At 38.9% G+C, this 14,628-nt stretch overlaps 1 protein-coding gene and 1 pseudogene across 1 annotated transcript in view; one reads left to right on the top strand and one right to left on the bottom strand.

Moving 5' to 3' along the window:
• Positions 1 to 5,424, bottom strand: part of GMNC (geminin coiled-coil domain containing) — a 7,956-nt gene extending 2,532 nt beyond the window's left edge. Inside the window, exons 1-4 of the mRNA XM_006871893.1 lie at positions 5,344 to 5,424; positions 4,763 to 4,937; positions 2,800 to 2,888; positions 1,828 to 1,944 (exon numbers count right to left, since the gene is read on the bottom strand). Of these exons, the coding sequence (XP_006871955.1) occupies positions 1,828 to 1,944; positions 2,800 to 2,888; positions 4,763 to 4,937; positions 5,344 to 5,424 (462 nt within the window). The remainder of the gene's footprint in view (positions 1 to 1,827; positions 1,945 to 2,799; positions 2,889 to 4,762; positions 4,938 to 5,343) is intronic.
• Positions 5,425 to 12,813: 7,389 nt separating this feature from the next.
• Positions 12,814 to 13,110, top strand: LOC102820061 (annotated as a pseudogene).
• Positions 13,111 to 14,628: the final 1,518 nt, after the last annotated feature.

The following is a 14,628-nucleotide window of genomic DNA, read 5'->3' as shown; positions in this document are numbered from 1 at the left end:
GAGACTCCTGATATGGAGCTGTAATATAAGCACTGGCCTGCTAACTGCATGGTCATGGTTCAAACCCACCAGCCATTCCTGGGAAATCCTGTAAGAGTCACTATGAGTCAAAACTGACTCGACGGCACTAAACAACAACAATAAATATATATATATGTTAGGTTTGAACCACCAACCTTGTAGTTAAAAGTCCAGTGCTTATCCTACAATGCCATACCAGGGATATCTATATCTATATCTTTATATTTACATCTATCTATCTATCTATCTATCTATCTATCTATCTATCTATCTATCTATCTATCTACACACATACACATGAGGGGCCTTCAAAAAGTTTATAGAAGAAATCCATTATCTTTTAATTCCCTTTTCCACAAACTTTTTGAAGGCCCCTCATATATTAGTACCTTGCTGAATATCACATTTCTAGATTTAAGTGTAACTAATCTGAATCTAGATAGAAATCTGATGTGAACCCTGTTTATGACTTCTTCTTTTTCTTTCATTAACTTACCATGTAATATGTATTATATTATTCTAAGTCTTGGAAAATTGCAACCAAGAGAGATAAAACTGACTAACATTACCTATTTAATAGAAAAACTGTCTTTTTTCATGGAATGGTGGTGTGAGTTAGAAGCCTCGAACTAATACATGCTCCCTTTTATACAAAACTATTTTCTGCTTTAAATTGTTGTAAGAATAATTTGATACCTCAGTAATTTAGATTAATTCAATGTTTTCAAATAATGTAGCTTGTTTAGGAGTAAGGAAACCATTGCTAAGTAAGGCTTCTGCCCTTTGGGTTTCCGCTTTCCAATTAGAATTGCAAATAGATAGTGAAAAATACAGTTGCCAAAGAGAAGAAGAAGAGCAGAAAGGGACCTATAGGCAAGCTGCTTATCCTCAAGTTAGAAAAAATTTGACTTTTGAAGAATGTGGGAAAATGTGAATTAAAAAACAAAATATAAGAGACCAGGTGTCACTGAATCAGTAACAACTCAGCAAGGGCAGTTATGCCGTAGTAGAACTGGCTTCCATAATGTTTTCAAGCCTGTGGCCTTTAGGGAGCAGATTAGCGCAACGTTCTTCTGAGAAACTTCCAGTGGGTTCAAATCACCAACCTTTCAGTTAGTAGGGGAGTACTTAACACCTAGGAACTCTGGGTGAATTAGAAGATAATATCATTTGATATGTCTAACTGATAGTCAAGAGATCTTAGTTCTAGCCATTTCCTGGCATTGCAGAGCCGTGGAGACACAAAAGGTCTTTTGCTGCTGTAGATGCCATGGAGTCAGTTCCGACTCATAGTGATCCTATACACAGTAGAATGAAACATTGCCTGGTCCTGCACCATCCTTGCAATTGTTACATTGGAGTCCATTGTTTTTGTCACTGAGTTAAAATGTCTCAATCCATCCATTTACAGATGAAGGTTACTGAAGCCTTGAGTGAGAGAGTGACTAATGTAAGGCCAGATAATTAGAGCAAGTTGCTGTTTCTCAAATCTGATTTCTGCTTTTGTGTTCCATTCTTATAACAGTCTTTTGATTAACCTCTGTTGCTTAGAAATTCCCTTTAGCACTCAACACTACACATCTTGTAATGTATAGCTAATATTTGCAATCTAGATTATTTCAGGAATATGATGCATGACATTTTTTGGGGAATACACTGGATCTCCTTGAGAAATAGTCATCAGTTCTGTAGATGCATTTCAAATGCATTATTTATTGAGCATTTTACACTTAATCAAGGAGTTTTGCCCAAATGGCTCCATTCTCGAATTGTTGCTCCATTTCTATAAAGGGGAGAGTTGCATACCTTGGCTTTTTCCTCAAGACATTTAACTAAAGCTGAATTCAAGTATTGTCTGAGGTGATTATTCTCTTCGTGTAACCTAGCAAGTTCTTCTTCCTTCTGCACCAGAGTATCTTGAAGCTGTAAAAGGCAGACAATGGTGAAGGCTGCTCCACTATATTGACTTTGTAACCTTACAACAATGTCATTGCTCTTCAACCAGCTTAAACTTGATTATTCTACTGTTTATTTTATGAACACAACCTCAGTGAGCTTTAGCCCTACAAGCCTAAATTGGATCCACACACCCCTCTTCTTGATTGTTCAGTTTTCTGCTGTGAATTTTTTTATTCTTTACAAAATGTTTGAAGAGATTAAAGAACTTTTAAAAATTGTAACCACAATGGAATGGGGAGGTATGTTGGAAAATGAGCTGCATGCAACTGTTTAAATATAGAAAAGCACATTTTACAACGAGTTTACTGGACTCCTTCCTTGCACATTAAAAAGAGAGAGAGAGAGAGAGAGAGATGAATTGGCTTCCCTCCGCCTCAGATTGGTCTGTTTGTATCTCCACTAGGTTACATTACTTTCTTCGGAACAACAAAAAACATGGAAAATGAAGCAATCTTTATAACACCCATTGTAATCATCTTCTCCAAGTAGTTATTTTATGCTTCATAAATATCATATTCATTATTTCACTTCATCTTTCCAACAGCACTCTGATGTAGGAAACATAAATATTCCAACTACATAGGTAAGAAAAAGGCAAATCCAAGAAGTCATATAGGAACATTGTGTATTAGTCAAAAGTTAACTGAAGGTCTCTGTCCGTTGTCTTTCGAACACATGCCCACTGTACTTTCAAACTGAAAGTCTGCGTATAAATTTTTACAGAAAACAGAAGAACTATGCCATTCAGTTTAAATATTTATAGGAGACTGTCCCACCTAGAACATAGGCAATCTCAGCACTCTGATCATTTATACAGACCTGCTTATTTCTATAGAGCTGAGAGGAAAGCTGGTCCTCTTCCCAGGAACATGAGTCTGGAACAGGGAAATTCGGGTCACTGGACAATTCTATGTGAAAAATAAATAAATAACTGAGAAAGCATACTTGTAATTCACATACAATAGAGAAACCCACCAAAGGATTTCAGAAAGTTGAATAGGCTGAGTTAGCTTTCTTAGGCATACCTAGAGTCTCTACACACAAACATACACAAACAACAACAAAAATTAAAGTTTTCAGAAGAGGAATAAAGCTGTGAAAGATAAGTATTTATAGATTATATGGAGTCCTGGTATGGTGCTGTAGGATAAGCACTGGATTGCAAGGTCAGTTTGAACTGCAAGGTCAGTGGTTCAAACTCACTAGTCAATCCTCGAACACCCTATACAGGTTTGCTACAAGTCAGAACCAACTCAAAGGAACTTAACAACAATATGCCACAATGGTTAAAATGGGAAGTTTTAGGAGCATAGAGGTCAGATTCTTCCCTAGAATATATATCCCTACTGGCTAAATTTATAAAGACTGTCCTATCTGCAATATTAATTCATTCCAATAGCTACTGACTCTCTCTCCTTCCTCTAGGAAGAGTGCTGCAATTCCACTATTTTTCTATTTTTTCTCTTATTTTCTAGACTTCAGAAATTGATAATGTAGTGTTTAGCACCAGAATGCAATTCTCTTTTATGTTGCTGATTTAAATTATCCCCAAATTAAAATCCTTGTCTGTCTGCTGGCAGTTAAGTCTGATGGAGAGTATTTGTTCAGGATTCTGTGTAGCAGCACTGTTAACTGTAAAATAATTTGGAACTGACTTCTTTGAACATCTTAATGAAATATCTCAAAATGTTGCCACATTGCAACTGTTTCAAATGATGTTATCTGTATGTCATTTGAGCTTCTTCACAGAAGTTTTCTCCCCCCGCCCCTTTCTATTTGTCAGGAAAGTATACTTATCAATAAACTATGCCTGGGTATACTGGAGTAATTTTCTACTTTCTTGTTCTCATCTGCTACAGACCTGCTCTGTTTAAACTGTTGTTAGTAAAATATTTTTGTTAAAAGTGGTATGTAGAGTAAGGAAACACAAGTACAATTTTATGAACAGTTTAGGTTCATATCTGTGGGCACTGTTTTCTCTAGTGTATACAATATAGAAAACTAACATTGAAGAACTCCCACACCTATCATATAAATGTGTTTTAATGTTTTGGAGTGATTGCTTATTTCCTTGTACCTTAAATGAAAGAGACAAAGGAAGGAAGGAAGGAAGGAAAAGAGGGAGGAAGAGAGAAAGAAAGAATGTGGCAGAAACAAATGAACAGATATTTAATTTTAAGGCCATCTTGAGTTTTTCCAGAAATTTGAGTGTTAATATTAAAATTCTCTTGATACTTTTAAATTTTATTTACTAAATTCTAGAGTAAACTGATGACACAATTTTCCATCATGTTATATGCTCCTCCAAAGAAGAAGTATGCTTAAATAGGTCAAAGACACCTGTTCATTGGACTTCCTCTGTGTAATTAAAGATTGAATTAGTATTTCTTCTTGTTACTCTCTCATACTCAGGGAAGTCTTCCTGAATTTCAAAAGAAATGTCTTAACTGGTCTCTTGACTCCCAAAGCATCTCTCTAGAGAGTTGTTTATAAAACTTTGACTCAGACACAAACTCTCAGTGATGTGGGACTTCCTTTGTGCTAAGAAATACATGCTGCAGGGACAGATGTATGTTGTCCAACAGGCTAGAGAAAGATTCCCATTTTCACTATTTAACAAGAATGAAACAACAGGTCATAGTGCAGGCTGTAAAATGTAGGCACCTTTAGGCTTACTTTAACATTCCATATCATCCCTCTACAGGGTCCATCTTGCTTTGCAACCATGGGTTCTGGAGAAAGGGCCCCATCTCAACCAGGAAAGCAGAAGAGCAGAACTTACCCAGTGTCTGTGGTGCTTGTTGGGGCTCTCTGTTGTCCAGGAGACCAGAAGCCCAGAAAGAGACCCAAGTCTCCCTGGAAACGTCAACATTAGATTCTGACGTTGGAGTGGAATACTGGCAATTATAGCTCTGGCCTCCTACAAAGTACTGGTCTTGGCAAGGCAGAATGGTGTTCTGTGAAATTCAGCACAAGGGGGCAAAGGGAGGTCCCAGGAGAAAAGGTGATGGGGATTTGAGAGGGAAAGGATGAGAGAAAGATGCAGAAATTAGATGCAGTGAATCAGAAACAATAAAGGTGTTAATTATATATCCAAGATTTAATTAATTACTAAAAGGGAATTAGCTCCTTGCTTTACCCAGTACTTTCCTTAGGCTCTCTGAGCAGAGAACAGACTAGGATTGAATGGGCCAAGTTTGTAGCATCCAGAAGTATTCACTGTTACAATGCTTAAATCATCTAACAGGCTACCCAGAATTGAAGTAAGAGGAATTCTACTTAATTAAGCAAAGGTAATAATAGACCTAATTATATTAACAACTCTTTGGTTCTCTCTCTATAGTAGCCTAATTATATTCCTACTTTTCTAATAACCTCGAAAGGCAAAAAGGCTAGGATGGTAAAACGGAAACGGAAAAGTTGTGACGTTATGCATTTTAACATCCCTAGAGTTTCAGAGTGAGAAACTTGTTACACGCATACCAAGCATATATGCATATGTGTATGTATTTCTTCCAGGTGTAAATCAATAGCTGTTGCTTTCAAATCACACCCCAATTCCAAGTACAGGAGCATAAAGTCACTCTGACTAAGGAAAATAATCAAAGCTAAAATGAGTTAGTGAGTAAAGACAGTTCTTGCCTTTCCTTCCAAAGTTATCTTGCCACCACTAACTGCCTGGCAGGCAGCCTCTAGTGTTCTGACCCAGTGAACACCCCCCTGCCCCTGATTCTCCAAACCTCAAACACACAATCTTTCCAAATAGCCAGGCAGGGGCAGGTATGCAGCCTTCCTGGGTTAATTTGTATAACAGCCCATTCCTAATTATTGTCAATGTTTAATCAGGTAAAAGCCATTCATTTCTAGGAGCGCTCAGCTCTTTTTGACCACTGCCTTTTGTTGACTTGAGGGCTTTCTTGGGCATAACATAAGCAGAGAGAAAACAAATAAAAAAGGGAGAAAAAGTTAAGTCAATTAAATCACACTTTGTTAACGTTCTCGGCAAGTTAAGTTTTGAAAAAAAAAAAAAAGTCCAGTTCTGAAATAAATCCAAGCTTGGACAGTGCAGACCAAAGAAATTCAGCCAAAAGTTTATCAAGTGCTGTTTTCTTTTCATCTAAAAGCATGTTTGCAGATTCTTTCCATGAGGTGATTATTGGAATCAGAGCTGAGCGATTATGCAATTGACACCTGAGAAGAAAACAAACCCCAAATACCCCTAGACTAGTTCAAGTGTTTGCAAATATGGGCATAATCTAGAGGAAGAGGTGGAATCCAGAGTGAGTACAGGTGGAATCCAGAGTGAGTACAGGTGGAGAGGTGCAGAACGTTGTGGATGACAAAAGAGAGAAGAAATAATACCGAGGAAAAAAAGATGAGAAAGAGAGACACTCAGATCGGACCAGAGAAAGGCAGGGATGATAGGAAAGAAATACAGGGTGATGTAAAGGAGACAAACAACCTGTTTCAAGGGGTACACAGAAGAAATCTTGCGCCTGGGGTGGAAGGAATTTTAAATGCAAAGCTTACTAGCTCAGAGTCCTCTGGTTTTGCCAGTGGACTATACCAGCTACTCACTCACCATCTTGCAGTGGACGAAGGCGCTGCAGAAACAGCCCACGCTTAATTTTCCGTCCAGCCTGTCAGAGCTTTAAATGGGACGGAGGGGTGGAGCTAGGAGAGGCGAGTTCTAATCCGCGGGTGCTCGCGGTGTCGGTGACGCCTGGGGCTCCCAGAGAGCGCCAGCCTCTGATTTGGCGCGAGGCTGTCAAATTGATGACGTGTCAGAAGGCAACCAGCCGAAGCCAAAGTCTTTTGGCCCCCAGGCGTCCTCAGCGCCAGGGCTGAGACCTCCAAGCTGGGGTCTCCCGTGAAGGGTAGGGCAAGCCGGCGGCGGTCCGTGCCTGATGCCCAGTGCTGCTTCAAACCCGGCGCCTAAACCGGCTCGCAGGATGCAAGCGATAGCGTCAGAAGCTGCGGTCCTGCTCAGGGGGCCGGACAGCTCGGCCCAGGCAGGGGCTGCCAGAGACACTAGGACAGGGACGCTGCCTGGGACGCTAGGACAGGAGAAAAGGCAAAGGAGTACTTGAGGTAATTCATTCAGTGGTCTGTGCTTTTCCTGACCGCTTAATAGCGAATTACCAACTTGTTGTATGATGTTGCAAGTTGGTAGACTGTGTGTGTGCAGTGATGTCACTAGGAAATGTGGACCCGACGAAGTCAAACTGTCAGTGGAAGTGATACCAAAGTGACTTTCTATAAAATTTTTGTGTAGTACTTTAGCAGAATTTTATTGTTTTGTATAAAAATATCTCTGTAAGTTATAACAACAAAACAAATATGTTAGTTTTATAAACCCAGCTTACATATAACAATATGCTATGCTAATTTACTTTTTGAACCTGTCATTATTATCCAATTATAATGATGCTAAGTTTCATCTGCATATGTGTTATAGGCACCAGTTTTAATACTGCCCATGGTTTGGAGTCCTGGTGTGATTCTGCAGGATAAACACTGGACCACAAGGTCAGGTCGGTTGTTTAAACTCACCAACCACTCTTCCAAAAACCCTAAACTGGGTCGCTATGAATCAAAACTGACTTTTAACAACAATATGTTTTTATAGTCACTGAGTGTGTCAAAATTTCCAGTGTTTTAGCTACAGTAGTGTAGTAATCAGTATATGTGAGCTTTTATCAATAACCTTTTTTTCTAAATGAAATCGTAATGAAAGGAAAAGAAGGCGAAAAAGAAAAAAAGGCTTCTGGTCAGTCACACTTTGTAACTCCAACTCAAGTGACACCATTGTGTGTGTGTCTCATTCTTTCTAACTATAAAGTGAGTGTTAAATGTTCAGGTGATCGATATCCATTTTGTTGTTATTATTGTTAAGTGCCATCAAGTCAGTTTTGAGTCATAGCAACCCTGTATAGGTTTTCCGAGGAGCAGCTGGTGGATTTGAACTGCCAATCTTGTGGTTCGCAGTCCAGTGCTGATCCTACAGTACCTCACTTGGAGTCCATATCCTGTATAGCACATAAATTTTGTAAAAACAGTGGTTTCTGTACATTTTATTCATTGTGTTTTTCAAGGTGCCTGGAATAATTTCTCCTTTGTAATAAATCCACCACTATCACCAGTACCAAGGATAGTACTGGTAGCATAGTGGTTACGAAACGGGCTGCAAACCACAAGGTTAGCAGTTCGAAACTACCAGCTGCTCCGCGGGAAAAAGATGAGGCTTTCTGCTCCCGTAAAGATTTACAGCCTTGGAAACCCTATTCAGGGTTACTATGGGTCGGAAACGACTCGACGGCACTTAACAACAACAACATCATCAGCACCATGGGGTTAATTCCAACTCATGACAACCCTATGTGTTTCAGAGTAGAACTGCAGTTTTATAGAGTTTTTAATGGGCATGATATTTCAGAAGAAGATTATCAAGCTTACCTGTGTAAATACCTCCAGGTAGATTCAAACTGTCAGTTTTTCAGTTAGTAGCCCAAGGTTTAGATAATTTGTGCCACTCAGGGACTTCTAAGAAAATTTAGCATATGTTAATATCTCTCAGTTAAAGTATTTGATTCCAATTACTTTAATTGAGAAATTTCATTTCCTTTGCATTTTATTCTCACAACAAATCCTATGAAGTTATATCCTGAGGAGATAGAGGAGCAATATGATGTTAAAAACTATTCATCTCCTGCAATTCATTTTAACTTGCCCCACAAAATAGACACAAAGCAGTTAACTATGAACCTAGGAGACATGTTTACATATGTAACACATGTTGCATATATAGCAGGGGTGAAGAAACTTGAGCAATGTTAACGCAATTAGAAATGGTCAATTTGGGATTTGAACCTAAGGAATCTGGCTCCAACATCCGAGTTTCTAACTACTACCATGGTTTCTGAAAGCTTCAACTTCTTTCCACTACACTTTAATAATCATTTATGAACTGGGCATGCTGCAGGGCTCGAGAAAACTTCTTATTCTGGCTTGCATACCCCTGTATCTAAACCAGCTCTGATATATATATATCTTAAAAATAAATAAACAAAACAGTACAAAAACTCATGCCATGGAGTCGAGTCCTACTCATTGCAATGATGTTTCTGAGGCGGTAAATCTATAAGGAAGCAGAAAGTCACATCTTTCTCCCATGCTGAGGCTGGTGGGTTTGAACTGCTGACCTTGCAGTTAGAAGTCCAGTACTTATCCTGCAGCACCACACTAGAGCTCACACACAAGGTTGTTGTTGTTGCTGTTCTATGCCATCGAGTCAGTTCCAACTCATAGTGACCCTGTGTAAGGTTCCAAAGAGGGGATGGTGGATTTGAACTGCTGACCTTGTGGTTAGCAGTCTAGTACTTAATCTATATTACCACAATAGGATCCCTCACATACAAGATAGCATATAAAAATAAAAGGAGTCTGGGTGGTGCTGTAGGTTAAGACTGCTAACTGCAAGGTCGGCAGTTCAAATCCACCAGTCACTCTCAAAACCTTATACAAGGTAGCTATGAGTCAGAACCTACTTGATGGTATGCAACAACACCTTGTATGTACTTGAAATGAGTCCTGGTGGCACTATGGGTTAAGCCCTGGGCTACTAATCACAAGGTCCTTGGTTCAAAAATATCAAGTTCTATGGGATCTTATAAATAATTACAGTTTCAGAATCCCTAGGGAGCAGTTCTACTCTGTCTTACAGGGCCACTATGACTTGGAATTGACTTGATCATGGTGCTTTGTTTTTTTTGTTGTTGTTTTTTTCATATATACTTGAACCAACTAGACAGTAGTAGATTTGATTTAGTTTAGTACAGTACTTATTGCAAATGTAGTTGTTATTGTTAAGTGCTGTCAAGTCGATTCCAACTCATAGCAACCCTGCATGGGGTTTCTGAGGCTTTAAATCTTTACGGGAGCAGAAAGCCTCAACTTTCTCCCACAGAACCACTGGTAGTTTCAAACTGCTGACCTTGAGATTGGCAATTCATACCAATTCATAACAACGATGCTACCAGAGCTCCTTCTTATTGCAAATAGTACTTAACACATGCCTGGAACACAGCCGATGCTTTGTCTCCAAAAAAATAATGAGAAAAGAGAAGGAGGGAGAAAGTGCCAGGCTTTGTGGAATGCTTATCTTCTGCCCTAATACTCAAACATCTTTAATGACTAGTATCAGGCTAAAGACACACTGACTGGAAAATAGTTATCTGACATTGATTCATTTCAGACAGCCATGTTTGGTGAAGCATCAGATAGTGAATGGCATGAGAGAGTGATCTGTTCGCAATGCCAAGGGAAAGGATGCAGTGTGGTAACATGGCCCTGCAGCAATGGGAAAAACGTATGTCAATTGTAAGAGTTAATGATCTCCTTCAGAACCACTCATATTTTGGTGCTGCCAATATATAGCCAAGTTTGCAGAATCCTAATTTGTTTTGTGCTGAGTAACATGGAGAGTAAGAAGTTGTTGTTGTTAGGTGCCATCAAGTAAGTACCGACTCATAACAACCCTATGCACAAAAGAATGAAACACTGCCTGATCCTGGGCCAACCTCACTATTATTGCCACGCTTGAGCCCGTTGATGTTGCTACTTTGCCAATCCATCTCGCTGGGGGTCTTCCTCTTTTCTTTGGCCCTCCACCTTACCAAAAAGAGTAAGAGGAGTATAGAGCTAATATGCTTAGGAAAGCTGTTCCCATGTGACATGTGAGGCATGCAAGCTATTAAAAGGTAAAGTTTCTTGCCTCTAAGGAATAATACAAAATGGGTGAATAAGCAAATGTGGTATGAACAACAACAACAAAAAAAATGGAGCATAAACTTGGGTCTCAATATTCAGTTGCTATCTACTTCTTTTTGATTCATGACGTACCGCATGTAACAGAGACGAACTGAGCTCTGTAGGGTTTTCAATAACTGACTTTTTAGAAGTATGCTGTCAGACCTTCCTTCTAAAGCACCTCTTCCAACTAGCAACCAGGTGTGTTAATCATTTGCTCCATTTAAATGTATTTGCTCTACTTTCTGAGACTGAATCATCTGGGGCTATATTATAAAATTTTCTAAATTCTCAGCTAAATCATCTCACAAATTACAAAAGTAATACCTACCTGAGAGGTTTATTACAAGGGGAACTACTAATACTAGTCCAATTCCCGCTTCACTGCCTGAAGGATGACTAGTAGATATTAATATTACCATCAGGTGCTTGCAGTACTGGTGTGGAGCTGTAGCATAAGGAGTGGACTGTTATCCACAAGGTCAGAGGTTCAAACCTACCAGCCACTCCTTGGAACACTATACAGGGTCGCTAAGAGTCAGAACTGACTCAATGGTACTTAACAACAACATTAAATGCAGGGGACACTGTCTTTTAAAGTGTACACTGGTGTCTCTTGACAGTTAAAAGTAAATAAAAATGAAAACTGCATTTATAAAATAGGTTCTTTTGAGAGTTAAAAATATATTTTAAATCTCTGATGGATTTCAAATATACAAACATTTTATAAATCATTAACCACTTTAGTTTAGTAGAAGTGGGAGTATATATAGTGGCAGAGAATCCGTAAAGTTAAACAGTTGATAGTCATTGACAATTGAACATAAATCAGAAGATAAAGCATTCATGAAAGCACAAACCAATGGGGAAAAAATAACAAATTCTAAGGTCTGGCTTAAGGAATTTTCTTCTAAACTTCCACTGTATACATGTAAGTCTTATTTTTCCCTTGTTCAATAATTTAATTTTAAAAATTCATCAAGTGAGCAACAATGTAAAATCCTTTAGCAGCTCTCTATACGTAGACATGAAAGAAAGACGAATGCCTTGCTTAACGATTGCAAACTATGTACTTCTATATGTTTTTTTCTTCTATGAACAATATGATCAATTAAAAGCCACCCTTTGTATTGCGGATGAAGGTATGGTGTTAAAGGGAAGTGACTAAATAATAATCCAATTGCTGAATTATAGTATTGCCTCACGGCAAAGATATAATAAAACAGGAAATAATAGGAGGTAACTTGACTTGCACACAAACCAATTCTACAGACATACAGGGGTCTGTGATCAGAGGTGGGCTGAAGAGGTAAATAAATGGGCACATGAAATGCTCTTTCATTTCACCTCAAAGGACCCCTATGATTCCATTGGGGGTTTCAGTAGCATATATAATACAAGATGATACTTTAAATTATTTTCATAAACATAACTTTTGCCTATAACTTCAGCAGCTAAAATTTTAGAGGGTAAAACAAGGTAGTAAGTAGTTCTGCTTTCTACTTGTAGGTAAAGAAAAACATTGCCCTTAGAGAAATCTCAATGTAGTACATACTTTGCATCGAAAGATTTTAAAATTGCATTTTTTTAGGCAGATGTGGAGAACTATGACACAATTAAGACATCATTTTTAATTTCACATCTCCAGAATGATATGAAAATGTCAATCATGGTGATCTGGACAGATGCTTGCCTATTACCCAGTATGTGCAATGAGAATAATTTTCTAGTTGTTGTTAAGTGCTTTCTAGTCAGTTTCGACTCAGAGTGACCCTGTATAGGGTTTCCAAGGAGCGGTTGGTGAGCTTGCAGTTCAAACCAACTTTACCCACAGTACCACACCATGAACAAGATGTGTGGAAAAAATTTAACTGTTGATTCTGGCAATTAAAATTATATAATAAAAATGTATATATCAGGCTTTTTCCCCACTTTCACGTGTGTCAAGGGTCGGATTGCGGGTCTCTGCTTGCTGCGGCATAGGCGTAGGGAGTGTGAAGTATGAATTGCGGTGACCTAAGAATCATGGCAGGACAGGCTTTCGGAAAGTTTCTTCCAGTCTTTGATCGAGTATTGGTGGAAAGGAATGCAGCTGAAACTGTAACTAACGGAGGCATTATGCGTCCAGAAGAATCTCAAGGAAACGTACTGCAAGCCAACAGTAGTAGATGTTGGATGCAGATCTAAAGGACAAGGTGGAGAGATTCAACCAGTTAGCATGGAAGTTGGAGATAAAAGTTCTTCTTTCGGAATATGGAGGCACCAAAGTAGGATTATTTCTTATTTAGAGATGGTGACATTTTTGGGAAGTATGTAAACTGAAATAAATCTCAATTGAAATGGTAAGATGTGAAGCTGCCCATTCCACTGAAGTTCTGAAATCTTGCATCATGTAAATAATCTCCATGTCTCTTTTATAATAAACTTTATGATACTGAGTGTCTCAAATTTAGTTTCACTCTACTAATACAAACATGTCCAAGTAAAAATACGTAAGTCAATGGTTAAAATATCTATATATCTATATACACCTCTATATATCTAAATATATCTATATATCTACATCTATGGAGATCCTGGTGTCGCACTGTGGGTTAATGCGCCAGACTGCAAAGCCATTTGAACTGCAAAGTCAGTGGTTCAAGCTCACGAGTCACTCCTTGGAAACCCTATACAGGGTCGCTATGGGTCGGAACCGACTCGATGGCACTTAACAACAACAACAACATCTATATCTATATAGATAGATAGATAGATAGATAGATAGATAGATAGATAGATAGATAGATAGATAGATAATGAATCAGGCTGCGAACCTTAAGGTCAGCAGTTCGAAACTACCAGCTGTTTCGTGGGGAATAGCACTAGCTGGAAATTGTTGATGTTGTTAGTATCATGCAGTCGGTTCTGACTCATAGTGACTCTGTATAGGGTTTCTGAGCCTTTAAATCTTTTGGTGAGCAGAAAGCCTCATCGTTCTCAAGCAGACCAGCTGGTGGACTTGAACCTTGGATCTTGCGTTTCTCAATCTCATGCTTATTGTGTGGAGCCACCATGCTCCCTATATGAAAATAGAAGGAATTATAAATCTTTTTTATTGAATGTATCAGCTAGCATTTCTTTTAATAGCTTCATAACTAACTCTAGGGAGCCCTTACCTACTAACGAAAAGAGTGGCCTTTCAAATCCATTCAGGGATTCTGTGGGAGAATGACCTAGTGTAAATTTCACAGCCTAGAAAACCCTATGGTGTCACATAAGGATGCTATGAGTCAAAACTGACTCAGACGTACAAAACAACATAACTAGCTTTGTTGATGTCGTTAGGTGCCATCGAGTCGGTACCGATATACAGTGACATTATGCACAACAAAACGAAAAACTGTCCGATCCTGAGCCAACCTCACTACTGTTGCCACACTTGAGTCCATCGATGCTGCCACTTGACCAATCCATCTCGTTGGGGGGTCTTCCTATTTTTCTCTGACCCTCCACCTTACCAAACATGATTTCCTTCTCCAGTGACTGGTCCCTCCTGACAATATGTACAAAGTATGATAGACAATGTTTGGCCATCTTGGCCTCCAAGGAGTATTCTGGCTGCACTTCTTCCAACACAGATCTGTTGGTTCTATGGGCAGCCCACGGCACTTTCAATATTCTCCTCCAAGACCATAACTCAAAAGCATCGATTTTTCTATGGTCTTCGTTATTTACTGTCAGGCTTTCGAATGCATATGAGGTCATTGAAAATACCATGGCTTGGGTCAGGTGTACCTTAGTCCTCAAGCTGGTATCTTTGCTCGTCAACACTTTAAAAAGGTCTTGTGCAGCAGATTT

This window comes from Chrysochloris asiatica, unplaced genomic scaffold, assembly GCF_000296735.1.
Source record: "Chrysochloris asiatica unplaced genomic scaffold, ChrAsi1.0 scaffold00177, whole genome shotgun sequence".
Lineage (NCBI taxonomy): Eukaryota > Metazoa > Chordata > Mammalia > Afrosoricida > Chrysochloridae > Chrysochloris > Chrysochloris asiatica.
Note: the sequence above shows the minus strand (reverse complement) of the source record. Positions and strands in the feature narration are given on the sequence as shown.